The sequence below is a fragment of the Falco biarmicus genome, chromosome 9, assembly GCF_023638135.1.
Source record: "Falco biarmicus isolate bFalBia1 chromosome 9, bFalBia1.pri, whole genome shotgun sequence".
Taxonomy (NCBI): Eukaryota; Metazoa; Chordata; class Aves; order Falconiformes; family Falconidae; genus Falco; species Falco biarmicus.
In genome coordinates, this window is record NC_079296.1 from 33822858 (window position 1) to 33838790 (window position 15933).

At 39.0% G+C, this 15933-nt stretch overlaps 1 protein-coding gene across 2 annotated transcripts in view; it reads left to right on the forward strand.

The window, feature by feature from the left end:
* The window catches only part of PRKG1 (protein kinase cGMP-dependent 1), a 508829-nt gene that overhangs the window by 67323 nt on the left and 425573 nt on the right, over positions 1-15933 (forward strand). For both annotated transcript variants that reach the window (XM_056352515.1, XM_056352514.1), the window contains exon 2: positions 1406-1572. In XM_056352515.1, coding sequence (XP_056208490.1) covers positions 1406-1572 — 167 coding nt within the window. The remainder of the gene's footprint in view (positions 1-1405; positions 1573-15933) is intronic.

The window sequence follows — 15933 nt, forward strand, 5'->3', positions numbered from 1 at the left end:
GAAAGCATAAAAAACTTCTCTAAACGTTAATGAATCTGTGCTACATATAACCTTGAGGTATACTTTAAAAGGACTGTAGCATAGGCATAGTATCTCCAAGGCTGTCTGGCTGGTTTTGGGCTTCTGAAGTCTCAATTTGGCTCTTTTCCAAGAAGACATGATCTATTAATCTATTTTTCTTTGAAAACCTTGTTTCATATTCATATTTTAAAAGGATAAAACTTCTGAATGTGTAAGCTCTGCTCTGCAGGTAGCTGTCATCTGCCTGGGCTATGTTCACATTAGCAAATAGTTCAGCCCACAGAATTGGAGTTTCGGAGTGAGAAATAAAGGGCTGAGGACCTGGTGTCATAGATCTAGATTTAGCATTCTCATTTGTTCATTTGTGCAAGTTGCTTTACGAATTTTTTGCAAAATGTCATAACATGGTGGTTATGCTGCATTAGCAGGTGGGTAAGTTGAACTTGACAGTCTGAAGGGAAGATTGGAGAGCTCACCTGAGCATGACTCACCACGTTGCGAGTACTTTAGTTGTAGACATTGAAAGAATCTCAGGAAAATCAGGAAAAAGTGGTGGTGTTGCACGTTTTCTGTCATAACATGATGCTGGCAGAGACACTTCTAGAGGTAACGGGTTGTATTACATACCCATTTGGGTAGTCTCCCAGAGAATGTGTGAACTTTGAATTCTGAAGTTGGTATGCTCACAAACAACTCCTTCCCTACTCAACTTTGTGAAGTGGCTACTAAGAACTCCAAACTTCCAACCTGACCACATACCAAACTAAAACTGCAGGCATAATTCTGTGCACACAGAATATACAATGTAACTTCAGAATTTTCCTTTTAGTCACAAAGAAATGATTTAATGGTGGTGTTACTCCTGTAGCAGTGGTGCCTCCTCTGGTGAATATAATGGCCTTTGCTGTTCGAGTAATACTGAAAGACAGTGCGGTATCATGCTTTTGTGTGCTTCAGTTTGTATAATTTAATAGAAAATATAATAAACTAAGTCATAAGTTCTTTAACTTCTTGTTTGTATTTCCTTTCAGTTTTGTATATGGAAGATACTTCAAGTAGCCATGTTATTCTTTGGTGTTATTATAGATGAGAAACTTGTAGCTAAAAGAGGATCTTGCAATCACATGAAATCTATTTTTATTTCAATTGTCGATGTATCTAAACCTTATTTACAAAAAATAATTTCAAGTTAACATTTCTGTAATTATTTTTTTACTACTTTGCACATAGACTTCATCATTTTTTTAGGAAAATACTGAAATTCTGGATTTTTTTTTCCAAGAAAATACTCATTGGAGCACCATGTGGTTGTGCTGAAGTTCCCATGCTATTAATCAGCTCAGCTGTTGGCCATGTGGATAAATCTTGTCTTTTTTTGCCACAGGTCCAAGGAGCTAATAAAGGAAGCGATCCTTGACAATGACTTCATGAAGAATCTGGAATTGTCTCAGATCCAGGAGATTGTGGATTGTATGTATCCCGTGGAGTATGGCAAAGACAGCTGCATCATCAAGGAAGGAGATGTGGGTTCCCTGGTGTATGTCATGGAAGGTATGATTTTAAAAGCTGATACTTATTTCCTTTTTTCAACACATATAGAGACAAAAATGTTATCTAAATATGGTTGTTGAAAAATTGTGTGGACTAATTTTACCTGGAAAATTTTTTACTAGATTTGTGTGCCTTCCTATATAAAGAAATAGGTTAACCTTGCACTGAGATCTGTTGGAATAAACTACTAAATCCACTGAATATAGTTCTTTGGCTTTGAGGCAATATCAATGGTTTGTTATATAAATTAGGGACTTAACAGAAATAATGGTGTTATGGAAGAGGAAATGACTGTAAAACAAGGAGAATGTGGTCATGGCTTGCTGCCTTATTGTGGGGACAAACTTAGAAATGTTGATAAAGCACATGGGGCACTCTGCAGAAGCAATGCATTGTGTAATAGAAAGTGTTATTTTTCTGTCTTGTGCACAAAGTAAGTGTAGCATCTGCAGTTTGGCACATCTGATTTGTCACAGTATGTGTTGTAGCAGAGTTTTGTTTTCTTGGTGGAACATGAGAGCAATGGATATTCTGCTGTTCTTGGCAGCCACCAGGTTTCTGAAAATCTTATAATGGAATTGGTGTTGCCAGTGACCTGCTTCTCCAAAATGTCAGCTATTTGCATGTTATATCTTATTCTTTCCAAGTTCTCTAACTCTTCACGTGTCAAATTGAGCATATTTTATATGGTTTTTTTTTTAAAGGAAGTGCATGTTCATCTGTAGGAGTTACTAAGCTTGATCAAACCTCGTGTCCGTCTACTACAGCATCCCTCTTCTGAGAGTAACTGATAAGGAGTTTTGAGTCAAATGTCACTGTTTGAATTAAGAAAATGCAGTGAGCAAATTCTGTTTGATTTGGTACAATGCAAATGGATAAATGCTTATAAAATTCTTCTTGCTGCTTACCAGAGCCATCTCATAGGCTTGCAAGCATTTTGGCCAGATAAGACCTGAGGGGAATGGAGGTTTCTTGCTTGCCTGTATCTTTTGAGCAAATACATGAAAACTACAGGTTATGTATAACTTGCGTGTTTGTATGTATGTGTACATGTGTAAATTCATTTCTTAAATTGTTCTTTTAAACAAAAATATTTTCAAGGCAGTAAGCCACCTTTTAAATACGTTTTTTTGCCAAACTCTTAGTGTTGTATAGTTGCAAATGCTTTTTGCTAGTTTCCCAAAACAGCTTTAATGTTCTGTCCTTTTAAGGTGAAGTTCTTTCTCAAGTCACAGGTTTAATTCCTTTGGCTTCTCATATTTTCCAATTTTGCACATTCAGATGGCATTTTGCATTATGAAGTAGGCTATGGGGGATGCCAAAGCAAATTATATATTTCTACCCCCAGCATTACATGGAAAGATTTAGGTTTTTCAGGCCTCCATTTAAATACAGAGACGACTTGGATGAGGTGCAGAATCTGTTCTATCAACAACTGCTTTAAAATTATATTTGAATAATATTGTTTTTATAGTAAAAATGTGGAGGTTTTTCACTGCACAGCTCTATGCTTGCTTCCCAAACAATGCCACATCAGAGGCATGCTTACAGTATATTTGCTTCATGACTGGTTTTGGGTGTTTCCTTTAATGTTGTCCCTTGAAAAAGCCCGTAACAACAGCACACTGTCAAAAGTGTATACTCATCTCCTGCTCAGCCTCTTCATATTCTATGGAGAGGATTTTGGAGGGGAGTTCTGGGCAGAGCGGTTTCCACCATGGTTGGGAGTATTGAACACTGTTTGGTACTCCGATGACCCTTTGTTTGACAATCTGATGATGATGTACTAGTAGTGTCAATTCCTTGAATTTACCAGATGTTTCTAATTGTTGGTCCAAACTCTGTGACTGAATTCTTGATTCTTGTTTTCTAAATGAAATGTGTGTCAAAGACAACTTTTGTGTCTTTTGGGCACTTCAGCTTATTCTTGCTTTTCTGGCAATCCAGCCCTCTATGTATGAGGGCATGACTTGGCTCTCCCCCAGCTTTCGGTTGGTCTTGTAACTTAATTTAAGATTATTTAGATAGCTCCGTAAATATGCATAATGCTTTACAAACAAAATTATGAAGAGTTTATAGTCTATGTTTAGACATAATGCAATGAGTGATGATGAAGTAATGGAAATGGAAGAAGATGTTATCAAATGGGTTGGATTATAATTATGAGAACAGGCTCACTCATCATTTTGGCTCATCATTCTGTGTCCTGTCGGTTATTAACATGGCCCACCGCCCCCCAACTACACTACAAGCATTATTCTTTACAAAACTATACTGAAGAAACCCATACTTGTGAGTATGAGAGGTATATTCTTTTCTAAAAAATCTAAATGCTGCGTTTCCTCCATTAATTACTCTCTTTCCTTACTTGTACTTATAGCCATGTTTAATATAAATAAAAATTGCTCATGTAGAGCATTTGATAACCAATACTCTTATGCTTGTTCATAATTTATGATTCACTGTTTAAATAGAGCCTCTTACCAGAAGATTTATATATATATATAGTCTGTTATATATTGGTGATGCTTCCTTAGACATATTTTAAATAATAATTTTAAGTAAGATAGATTTGAAAACATCTATCATTTTCACTGTTACTTTCTGCATTCTCTTTTATTGTGGTGAATCTGCAGTAGCGTCTTAGTTTTCCCCTCTAGACATGAGGACTCTGCTAGTCCTGGTGAGACCTTTGTAACTACAATCCTTGAGTATTTTGGTTCTTTACCATGGATGTTAAAATTCATACATATGTGACACTCACTGAGCTTGGTGAACCTTAAAAGGCTGGATAATAGTAAGTGTTGACCTCCAGGCTCTTTCTTCTTCATTGTGGCTTGATGATGCTTTCTGAATGTAATCGCAGGTTTGCTACATTCCTTGGGTGGGAATGGCTGTAGCATTGTACCTCAGCAAAGAGTCAGGAAAAGGCTTGATTCCACTTGTCCATGTTGTCTTTGGTTCTAGCAGCAAGGTAATTTCATGCTGTCCAGTACTGGCTCTATGTATGCAGTCATTTTTTATTTGTGTATTTGCCCAACACTACCCATGCTAGTGGGCTTGACTTTTTCCCCTCCAGTCACATGCTCCCATGCATGTGATGACAGGGTTAAAACTTTGTATTCTTTGTCCTATTATTCCATATCATACCTCACATTTCCTGCCCTCCCTGTTGTGTTTTTTTTGGTTGTTTGTTTGTTTTTGTTATCAGGAGTGAGAACAGTACCGGTACAAACAGGTTGGACTCTAGAAATGAAAATTTGGCTAATACAGTGAAGCTTGAGAAAAGATAGGTTATCAAAAACACAAGAACATCTTTCATACATCCTATTATTCAACCTATTATGTGTCAAACTGTAGAGCTGGGCAGGGAGAAGTGCATCACAGTACAGGATGATAGGAGGGTGCTGTAAATTGTGATTTAGATGGGGAGAGGAGGAAGCTGAAGGAAATGTTCTTGGGAGTAGAAATGGTGAGGTGGTATTAGTGGGAAGTCAGAATGAGGCACTGACTTCTCTGCAGCATGCTGGATAGAGACAAGTGTTGAGTTTGACAGGTAGGAGTGTGCCTTTGACATGTGCCATGCTTCAGCTGGTTTGGATTTTGTTCATTGGTCCCAAAAGGAGGGAAACACCCATCGAACTGAGGAGCTGTCAATCTAAACACCCTCTGGCCTGGACATGTGCTAATCTGGGAGCTTGTTTTTAAGGGTGTTTGTGTAGAATAGCTCCTAAATTGTGCAAGGCTAAGGGAGATGTGTGGTTAGTCTAATCCTCTAAACCCAGTAACTGCTAATACACTCAATCACCTCTAAAAGAGGAGACTGCCTCAGTCCTGGTAGACTTCGCTCTCCTGGGTGTGCATCTGTACTTTCTGGACTGCCTCTGCATTTCTTGAATCTGAGAAGTTTGATGCAAGGAATTTAGTTGGGTTTTTTGTGATCATCGTCATCCCTGTCCCCGTCCCCCAACCCTATTTTTTTTTATGGTTTGGATTTTTTTTTTTTTAAGTCATTGGAATACAGGTAAGATTTAACTGGAAACTTGCCTAGTTTTCTCGTGGGCTCCTGCCTGGGCTTTTATAAGATACAGCCTTGAGGAACTATAGAATGAGAGTTGTGCTTGTTGGAGAGTCATTCTGGGTCCTTCTGTCCAAGACAGCCTGGCAGCACTGAGGCAGATAGGATCCTAGGTATGAAAGCCCAAGGACTGCTGTTTTTACCAGGTCTGAAGCCTTGGAAATACTGGTTTGTCCTGAATTTGGGCTCTTGTTTAGCTTTGGGTTGGTAGCAAGAAAAGAAAGTTGTAGGTCAGGAGCTGAAACTGAAATTTCTCAGCAAGCAGAATCCCAAATTTAGGGTTACTTCGCTTTTAGTAAGTTTAATAAGCTTTTTTTGTTGTTGTTCTGGGCTGACTCTAGCCATAGTCTGTGTCTTGCTGGTCAGGTTTCCACCTCTAGGAAAATAAAGGCCCCCAGTTCACCTGCTTTAGACTTTCAGGACTACTGTTGGCTCCACTGTATCCCAGTCTTTGAAACACTTTATTTCTCTAGCTTCATCCTGCGTGCACTGTTACTTAGTTTAGTCCTTTGGGGTAAGTGGGTCTGAGGGACTTGCGGCACACACCACTTTAGAGACGCCTTACGTATTAAATGCAGATAGCCAGGGATACATTTGTCCAGTTAACAGAATTCTTTAGGTTGATGCCAACATATTTCTTCCATAGAGGAGGGAAACTTTCAGGAGGTACCTACAGTGAGGCACAGCAACCTGAGGGGCTCCGTAAAAGGCACTATTAGATAGGTGCCAGGGTGGAGAGAAGGTATCATCGCAATCGGAGCCCCGTGAAAAGAGATCTCCTTATGGCTTTATACCTTACCTGACCTCAGGCAGGGTTTTTGCTGTTTACAGACTGTTCTTTGCATTTTAAGTATTTCTGTTCCTTAGCAGCAGTGCTGTCATCAGGTATCTGCATGATCATTAAATAGTAACACAAACTAGGTCCTGTGGCTGTGAAAGACTTCTTAGAACAGAGACCTCGATTAGGATGTGCAGAGCTTTTGCATTTGGGTGGTCGTAGCAACGTGTGTTTCCTGAGTAGTGTTTTGTACAAGTTGAGTATTTCTCTTCCCCTCCAAAGTTTTCCCTATAGCTGTACAGGAAGGAAGCTGTATATTGGACATTTGAGGCAAATGGCACATGTCTGTTTGTCTTGGGTGGATCTTATGAACTACGAAAGAAGGATCTATATGAAGTAGTAAGGTAGGAACTGGTATTTCATCAGGTTCTGAAATGATCTGGGGCAGGGAACACCCCTGAATTCTCCTATGTTCACTAAGCAGCAAGAAAACCCTGTTGCGACGGAGGGAAGACACAGTCACTCAATATGAGTGATCAGCAGACTTCCTTTATTGTACCTTACAGTCACCTTTTATGCTTTGTTACAATTAGCTCATACATATTACAAAAGTTAAGCTCATTATTGGTTAGTTGCCTAAATATCAAGCCCGCCCCTAGTTTCTCTTCTGTAGTTATCTGTTCCCACCTGTAACATTCTTTTCCCACCGCGATCTTCCTGTTATTGTGTAACAAGAACTGCCAAGGATAGTGTATTTTTGCTTTACTTCAGATAAGCTGAGAGCGATGTGCATTTTTGTCCAGCCAGCTGGACTATGTCTATGTGAACTTTTTCAGCTAGCCAGTTATCCACAAAACCCCACAACTTCTGTGTATTAAATTAATTGGGTGAAGAGATGCCCTTATTCTCTAGCAACACCAAAAAAATTCCCTTGTAGCTGTGCTCTGATGGTGGAATTTAACTTATTTGTTATATAAGCAAGTATTCCTTAGGGGCTGGAATTGCTGTGAGCGTTAAACATACGTGCTTTGACCGCCTACAGCAACAGTTTTCCTCCAGGCTGATGAGACTGGTAGTGAAAAGGGGGACGAGTCTTGTACGTTTGAACTGGTCTATACTGGCTCTCTTCAGTCTGCAAATAAAACAATTTTGAGAATAAAATAAACTTATTAGAAATATTACCTTATGAGAATGTATATTGCTGTAAGAGTGGTTCAACACATTGTTTGCGTGAAAACCAAAGTTTCTTTTTGAGCCAAAAAAGGTTCTTACTGGTTTAACATATTCTGCCTCTAAAATTAATCCACCATCTCTAGTTTTCTTTAAGCAAAAAAACCCGAACATTTTCCAAGTTCCAGTTTTGCAGTTTTGCACTTGTTGGCTTCTTTGTTGTTATGCTTTCTTTGGGCATGATATTTCTAAAATTTTCTGAAAGCACTTAAAAATATGAAAACCTGGAAAGGTCTCTTTCAGAGACATACATCTAGATCTGTACTGTGTTGACAGGTTTGAGTTATGTGTGGGTGTTACCTCACACTAATGAGGATAAATGTGATATCCCACATCTGAAACCAAATGTTTCCTCTTGTGCTCCCTCTCTGTCTGAACCTGTCAACTGCAGTATGTCAAATTTGATGGTTGCATTATGAAAGGAAAATACATCAGCAGAGCTGTTGATAAATCAGGTGGCAAGATACAAGTTTTAGGCTCTCATGTGAATAACAGTCATGCTGTTATAAACAGATGTCTTAATTTTTTTAGAAACTATATTAATAGGTGTGAAGAGTCCTCTTTTTATATTTGTTGCTATTCCCATAAAGTGTGGAAGACATAATACAGTGAGCCGGGGGAAAAAGGAAGGTTAAAATACTTGGATTAACTGTTTCGTTGCTTGTGATTTTTGTATTGGCACTGGGTGCTGTAACATCCTCTTTGACTGACTGTCCTGCAAATTACTATTGAGGTTGCACCTCTGTACCACAGCTTGAGAACTTGAGCAAAGAGAAATAGCTCCACCAGTACCCTGTGGGCTCCTACTTCTGTAGGCATGAAAAGGGAAGAACCATTCTTTTTAAGAACCCATGTTGAAAAACAGCCTGCACTTCCCCCAGTCCTTGTTTTAGTAGTTTTCCTCTATTAAATTTAGTTTCCTTTTTGTTTTCAGTTATGGAGATTTGCCTTTAAAAGAATACTTTGTTTCTTGCTTCATTCTTGGTGGCTTCTCCAAAGCAACGTATTGTCTAATTGTGACCTTCCATGGGAAGGTGTTTTTTTGGGAAGTCAGAGATGTCTTGGGAAGGAACATTCCTAGAAACTGCAGGATTTGCCAGGATGGTAAGCTTGGTGTTGATAAGGGGAGACAAAGTCTCATTAGCCATTTGACCTACAGAGAAGAATGCGAGAGCCTGTAGAAGACCTCCTATCAGAGGCTGCAGAACTCTCTGGTCTCAGATGGGTGAAATATTCAATGCAACTCTTCAGTCTCTGGGGATTTTTGCTGTTGAATCAAAACCAAAACAGGCATCTGGATACTGTGTTTCTCCATCTCCTTGCTGCCTCCTGCGTGTTATCATTACAGGCTTTGCCAAGGTCTTGTGGTGCTATAATTAATATTTTATGACCAATCTGTTGGCCAGTGCACTTATACTTGTTCTCACTTCTGAAGGTATGCTGGAGTGCATCACCTTTTTTGCTCCTGTTTCTTGCTCCGAACTGTGCAGTTACATTTCCCCCTCCCCCCCCCCCCCCAACTGGACAATGAGCACTGCAGACTCTTGGATGCTACCTGCAGTCATCCACAAACGTGGCATTCAATCTGTCTTTGTGTCATTCTCCCTCTGACCCCTCTTTTGTCTCTTTTTATGGACTGCTCTCATAAGGATCTGATTTAATAGGATGTAATTGCTCTTTTAGCCCTGGGGTCTTCTGAGTCAGTTTCTTCTCAGAAAAAGGATTTGGTAGTATTGATTCTTCTAAATGAAGGAAAAACAGAGAACGGAGACCCAGTTTGGATTTAAGTAGGCTAAATTACTTTGTTCCCAAGTGTAAGTCCAGAATAGCAAAATGGGGGCAGTAGTATTGCTGCCTCAGTGGAGAGTGTGCATCATGTCTCTTGGCCTGTACCACATTAATTTTTATATTGCTGTACACTGTACTAGCAAGAGGTCCCTTACTTTATTATGGCCTGCTGTTATTGCCATTGTAAAGTCCAGATGCATGAGCTGCTTCTTGTTGGTATTCACCAACACTGATGGTGGTCATCATTCCTCTCAAAGAACCATACTGAGGGGTTTGTTGTTTCCCCCCTCCCCCCAGCTTTGGCAAAAGGACTTCCTGGAACAAACTTTATAAACTCTTCAGTCTGTTTTTAATTTATTTAGTCTCTGGGGCTAAGAGTGAATATGCAGTTTCCAGTTCAGTCAATTAAATCTAGAGACGCTGGCTGAACTCTGTGTCTGTTGGGGCATTTCAGGTCAATCTCATGCTCTGAGATCATACCTGGAGAGATGGAGTTGAGCTGGTGCAGGCAGGGAATTGCCTGGCTGCATAGTGTGTTTTGTCATGTATGCCCAAAGAGTATCCTTGCTAGACTTCCTTCGGATTGGTGGTCCTTCAGACCACCCTGAAGTTCCAAACTTTTTGGTGTAGGACCAGTTGGTTTTGAGTACTCTTTTGAAATATATTCCTGATAATGTAGCTAGGTCCTCTGATGTATGTTCCCACCTTTCTGCATCTCCTAAGGACACTCAGAAAGGTTGTAATAGCAGCATCCATTGCAATTAGGGCTCTTCTAACACAATTGAGGCAGATCTGCTTCTAAGACTTATGCTGCCTTTCAGTACAAGTGTTTTGGGCCCTACCTGAGTCTCCAAACCTCTCCTTGAGGGGTTTGGATCTGCCTTCCCAAGCAAATGTCAAAAAATAACATCTCATTGCACAGGTGTTAGATAGCTCTTGAGATTGGAGAGCTTTTACTCAGTGTCCACAAGGAGCACCATGTAGGAAGGAATCAATTAGGCATTTATGGCAAAGTGGGATTTTCTGCACAGCATGCCAACAAATCACTATCCTCTGAAGAAGCTGCCTTTCACAGGACTTTCCATTAGTTTTGTGAAAATGTACTGTGGCAGCAATTTCTTCTTTGCACTCCTGTGTTTAATGTTTAATGTTGTCAGCTGTTTTTTTGCCTTTTTTTTTTTTTTTTTTCCCCTTCTCCTTCTTCATCCTGCTAATGTAGTTGGGCAGGAGTCTGATCAGGGTTTTTCCTGTGGTCAGAGATACTGCTCTTTGCTGGAATCCTGAAGCCTTCCTGGGTTTCCCATTTGATTTTGTTTTCTGGTGGATAACTGGTTTAGTGGTCATTGTTCCTCTGGGAAATTTTCGATCACTTATCAATAATCCCTCCCCCTATGTCTAGTGCTGAGACCGTTACACACCAGGGCAAGAGTATTTTCTCAGGCTCTGGGTTTAAGAGATTCTTTAGGATTGATGTCTTCATTCCAAAGTTTACCCTACTGCAGAGCAGACTTTATGAGGAAGTGCTGGAGAAGGCAAGGGCAGAACTATTGGGTGTCATTCCAGTTGTGCAAGACGTGTCAGTTGGAAATGGGCCTCTCCTGGAGCAAGTGTTTTTGTAGGGCTTGAAGACCATCCCTCGGCCAGTGCACTGGCACTAAAAGAGTATTCCTGGAGCACCTTCTGCTACAAGCGTGCATGTGGGCCAAAGGAGCAAGGGAGGTTATCAACCATGTTCCTTAAAATGTTTTGTGTTTTCATATCAGCACTGCAATCCCTCCATCTCACAAGTCCTGGGGAAGAGTGCATAAACAGAGGGGTGAAGGGTTGAGATGTTCAAAATATTTCTGGTTGTTTCTCTTTTGGTTGGTATATTTCTTGAAGATTTCAGTGAAGTTTAGCCCACTTCCTTTGGAGAAGATCAGGTTTGCTTCTAACCCTTAGTTGATGTTTTCAGACTGTTTTATGTCTAGCCTGAATATTTGCAAGAAACCTGGTAATGTTACTTTGAGACCTGCTTATCTTTAAGGTAAAAGTTTTTATTATTTTAGGCATTGTTTAGTAACTACTTTTGTATCATTTGCTCATAATTCCAGTCATGCCCCTGTCTAGTCAGGTGATGAAAAAGACAATGTAATTGCATATGTTTATATCAACTGTGTCTTGATCTAATTGGAAATACTTAGAGCATCTCACTGTAATTTCTTAAGTGGTGTTAATATCCTGAGAGTGTACCTAGGAACTGACAGCAAAAGAACAATAAAAAGGCTTCCATGACTTGACAGTCGCATGCTTTTTATGGATGCAGCATGAAAACTTGGAGTGCTTGAAAAATCACCACAACTTACGCACTGGATCAAAGAAGCAACTGTACATTTGCTGCATCAGTCTTGGCTTCCATCTAAATATCCTTCAGCATTTAACCCAAGGTTTCGTTGAACTCTAATGGTTTTTTGTGAACTGTCGAAGTTACAGAAATCTGTTAGTAGAAAGTTGGAGCAGAAACCTGTTTGTTAATCTTTGGGGATTTCTTAACTACCACAGAAATTGGGCACTACTCCATCTGCTTCCTTTTGGAGTTACAACAATTCATGCTAAAATTTGCTTCCCCCACCCATTTTTTTTTTTTTTTTTTTTACCTTTGGGAAGTAAAAACTGTGATTATTTATTGGTTATAAAAGTCCATAAATATTTCTTGCTAATATTTTTACATTAATAGGTAAAGTGTGGACTTCTTTGTGTGGCTGCAGTATTGAGGAAGGCTTGGGTTTGTGACACTGGGGCCCAGCCTGTGTGAGTGCTGTTACAAGTGTTTGTTTCTATATTTTTACAGACTTCAAACCAGTTTATAGCAGCCTTCCAGCATATGATATGTTCAGGTACTGTGTTCATTTACTGTATTGGTGTTAGAGAACCTTGTGTATGTCTTGTCTCTTAGAGAAATTGAGTTGCACGCTGTTGTTTTCATATACAGGACAACAGAATGCGAATCTGTCACTGTTACCTTAATTTTTAATCTAATTATTTTTATTTTATAGTGTCTTAATAATTAACTTTTCTAAGAGTAGTTATTTACTCATACTACTGATGGAGATGTAAATATTCCTTGGACTTATTTCATGAAATGTTCAATGAAATGTCACTGCTTTATAGGCAGTGATTATGCTCTTGATGGATATAGTTGATATTTCTTCTGTATTAATTAGGTATTTTTAAAGCTGTAGAACTAAGTCTTAGCACTTTAAATGCAGTAAGAGCACTAGAGGTATATAAACATAGTACAGCAGTACAATAATACTGCTGCAACATGTTGAGGGAGATATTTTTACTTACCCTTTCTCCTAAGAATAACTCCAGCCAAACTGCAAATTGGTATATATTTTTTGTAATAACTCATATGAACCTAACAGACTTTATTAGCAAGATTTCTGAATCCAAGCAAAACGGAGTTTACAGAAGGAAAGATTATAGTGTTTTGCACAAGCAGTGGGAACACTCATTGTCACCTGAGCTGGAGATTTAATAAAACTAGCTTGTATAAATCTCACAGGTATTAGAATAGGAGCTTGCAAAGCAGAAATCCAGTCAAGCAGTGTTCCAAAAGGAGTGATGTGATGCTGTTTGTGACCACTGTTCTGTGACCTGCCCCTCTCCTGGGCTGAGGTGCTGTGTAGGGTGAGCATTACCTGTAGCCTACCTGTACTGATCTTACACACTGATCTCTTCCCAAAAAACAAACAAAGACCCAAGTCCCATATAATTTATGTTAAGGAATAGCAAGATGATGTATGTATATTCTAAGGATATTCTTTGATTAAATAATTCCTTTTCAGTAATGAAGATTTAACCTCTGGTTAGTCTAAGCCAGTATTTGGTAGGTGGAGCGGAGAAAATGCAATCAAAGCTGTGAGCTAATGACTTCAGACCTAAAAAATACATTTTTTTTTTTTGTAGCTATCTAAATCATCATCAACCAATGTAAAGTTTCTCAAGGTATTGCCAAACTCTGATGAGCAGAGAGGAGAGGACTATACATTATATAATGCCTTTATACAAATGCTGCTGAGCACCTGAATAGCAGAGTCTCCTATCTCTGTCCTCATTCAAGTTCCTCTGTCAGCAAAACCTTGCCTGTCGCATGTGGATGAGAGGGGACTGCTGGCAAGTTCTTAAGCAATGCTGTACAAGTTTTAGTGTCAAGATGACCTCAATATATTTTCATTTTCAAAATGAATGTCCAGCTTCCTTTGGGATCTGCTAATATTCACAGTGATTTACTACTCTTGCCATTTCATTCATCATTATCTTAGCTTCTCTGAATCTAAACTTCCTGGTAGCTTTGCAGTGTAGTATTGAACAACCCCGAAGCAGATTTAGCAAAAGCTCTAGTCTTCATTGCTAGGGAGGAGTATTCAGAGTTTATCAAGTAGATACATTGTTCTGTAAATGCATTCATGCAACCTGGCTCATCTGCAGGCAGCCAAATACTCATCTTCATCTCTTCAGGGAAGAAAATGCATAGGTGTAACCTCTTCAAAATGATTCCCACTGTATGTGAAACATAATGAATGCGTATTTTTTTCCTCCCGCATAAGCTCATAGTTGATGTGCTATTTAAGTTTGTATTTCTCAGCAGTTATGCAAAGACTGCTTTGTTGTTACGGGTATTTTATTTACAAAATAAATTGGTGAGATAAAGCCTCATTCATTTTATTAATAGCAGCTGAAAAGGGAAATACAAATGTCTGTTGTCTCCCCTGCCGTTCTATGACTCCCTTTTATTGAAACTCCCACAACTGAAATGAAAAATAAAAGAACTTTTCATTATAATAGCATACATGAAAGTGCCTGGATTTTGACCTTTGTTTCTGCCTATTAAAATACATGGCTATATAATTTAGTCTGTGTATGCAGATAGAAAGATGTTAGTGTTATCAATCCAAACTATTATTAAAGGAACATTAGAGGCGGTGCGTTCCCTTTTGTTAGGCTTGGTTCGCTTTGGATTGCTTGTTTACTTTGAAAGCTGATCTACAAAGAAAATAATCAAACCATGGGAGCCCTATGCCCTTTCTTACTGCTCTAGTTGTACAGAGAGCTCAAAATAAACAGTTTGAGGAAAGGAAAGGAGAGAAATGCTTCCTACTTCTTGTTTAAACTGAAAAGTCAGGTCATTTCTACCTTGTGAGATTTTTTTTTTTTTCTTATCTGTAGTGGAAAATGAGAGGGTGAAAACAGGAAGATTGAGAAAGGAAGGGACTTCTAGGCCATAGACATCCAAGGTCTGTAGTACTCCAATTGGAAAGTGCACCATACAAATCAGTTGAAAAGGAGATGGAGTTGTTTTAAGCAGTCTTGGTGACCCTCCGCATGATGGGGTGCCGACTCAGCCTCTCAAACCCAATCTCCATTTTATATTCAGCATGTACAATATGATCCAGGAGCGCTCAAAACCACTTCTTGGAAGGGTAAAGCATTGCAAACACCACCACTTTTAGCTTTCTGGTGATGCCAGTTGTTCTGGGTTTGATTCAAGTGGTGACTTAGTCATGGCTATTTCATGCAGGAATGGGTGAAGGGGGAAATCCAGTAGCAGTTCCTCGTGGTAAGACACATAGGCAACATTTCTGTATATATCCGTGTTCCTTAAACACTTCATCTTGGTTGAACGTCTCTTTGCTCCAGGGAAAATTCAGGTGAGATTTCATCTCACTCCTCTTATCAGTGGGGAAAAACTCCCATGGTTTTGTGGACCAGAAGTTTGATGGGGAAAAATCTGAAAATAAATTTAAAAGAAGGGAATAAAGCCAGGGAGGTCGGAAGATTTTTTTGGTTGTATTCGTTGGCAAAGTTTTCTTATTTTTCTTTCAGTTTAATATGTTGGTCCTGATATCAAACTTCTGTGTAGCCCTGGCTGATAAGTTTTGGGGAAAAAGGAGAATCTTGCTCTTAGGAAAAAAATCTTTAAGATATCAAAATGTCAGATCAATGTTTCCACTGTATTCTTCTAAAATAATGGAAATTACAACATATCCCAGCAGCTGCTATTCCTAGCACATCCAGGCACAGATAATTAAATGCAATCTGAATGCATATGAATTTAAGATTGAAAAACTGATAAAAGTAAGATGTTTGCCATCCTTGTGCTAAATATTTTTATAACCTCTCAGTTTTGCCTGGAAACAGCTATTTTGTGAAACAACTAGAACATGAAATAACACTGGGTAGTCTTTCTCATATTACAAATGAAAGCAGCAGCTGAGGTCTGAGATGATGCAGATCTCAAAAAGCAATAATCCCGTTGTAGTTATGCAGTTGCATCCTTCCAGTAGAGACTGTTTATTGCTGCTGAAACAATATTAACTCTTATCTTGAATTAGGAGTAAACTTGAAGTTATTTTCTGGCTGGATTGTGGATTTTTTTTTTTTTTTTCTGGTAATGATGTGTAACTTCACAGGTTTCTTAATTAATCGAATTTTGTGTTGCCTG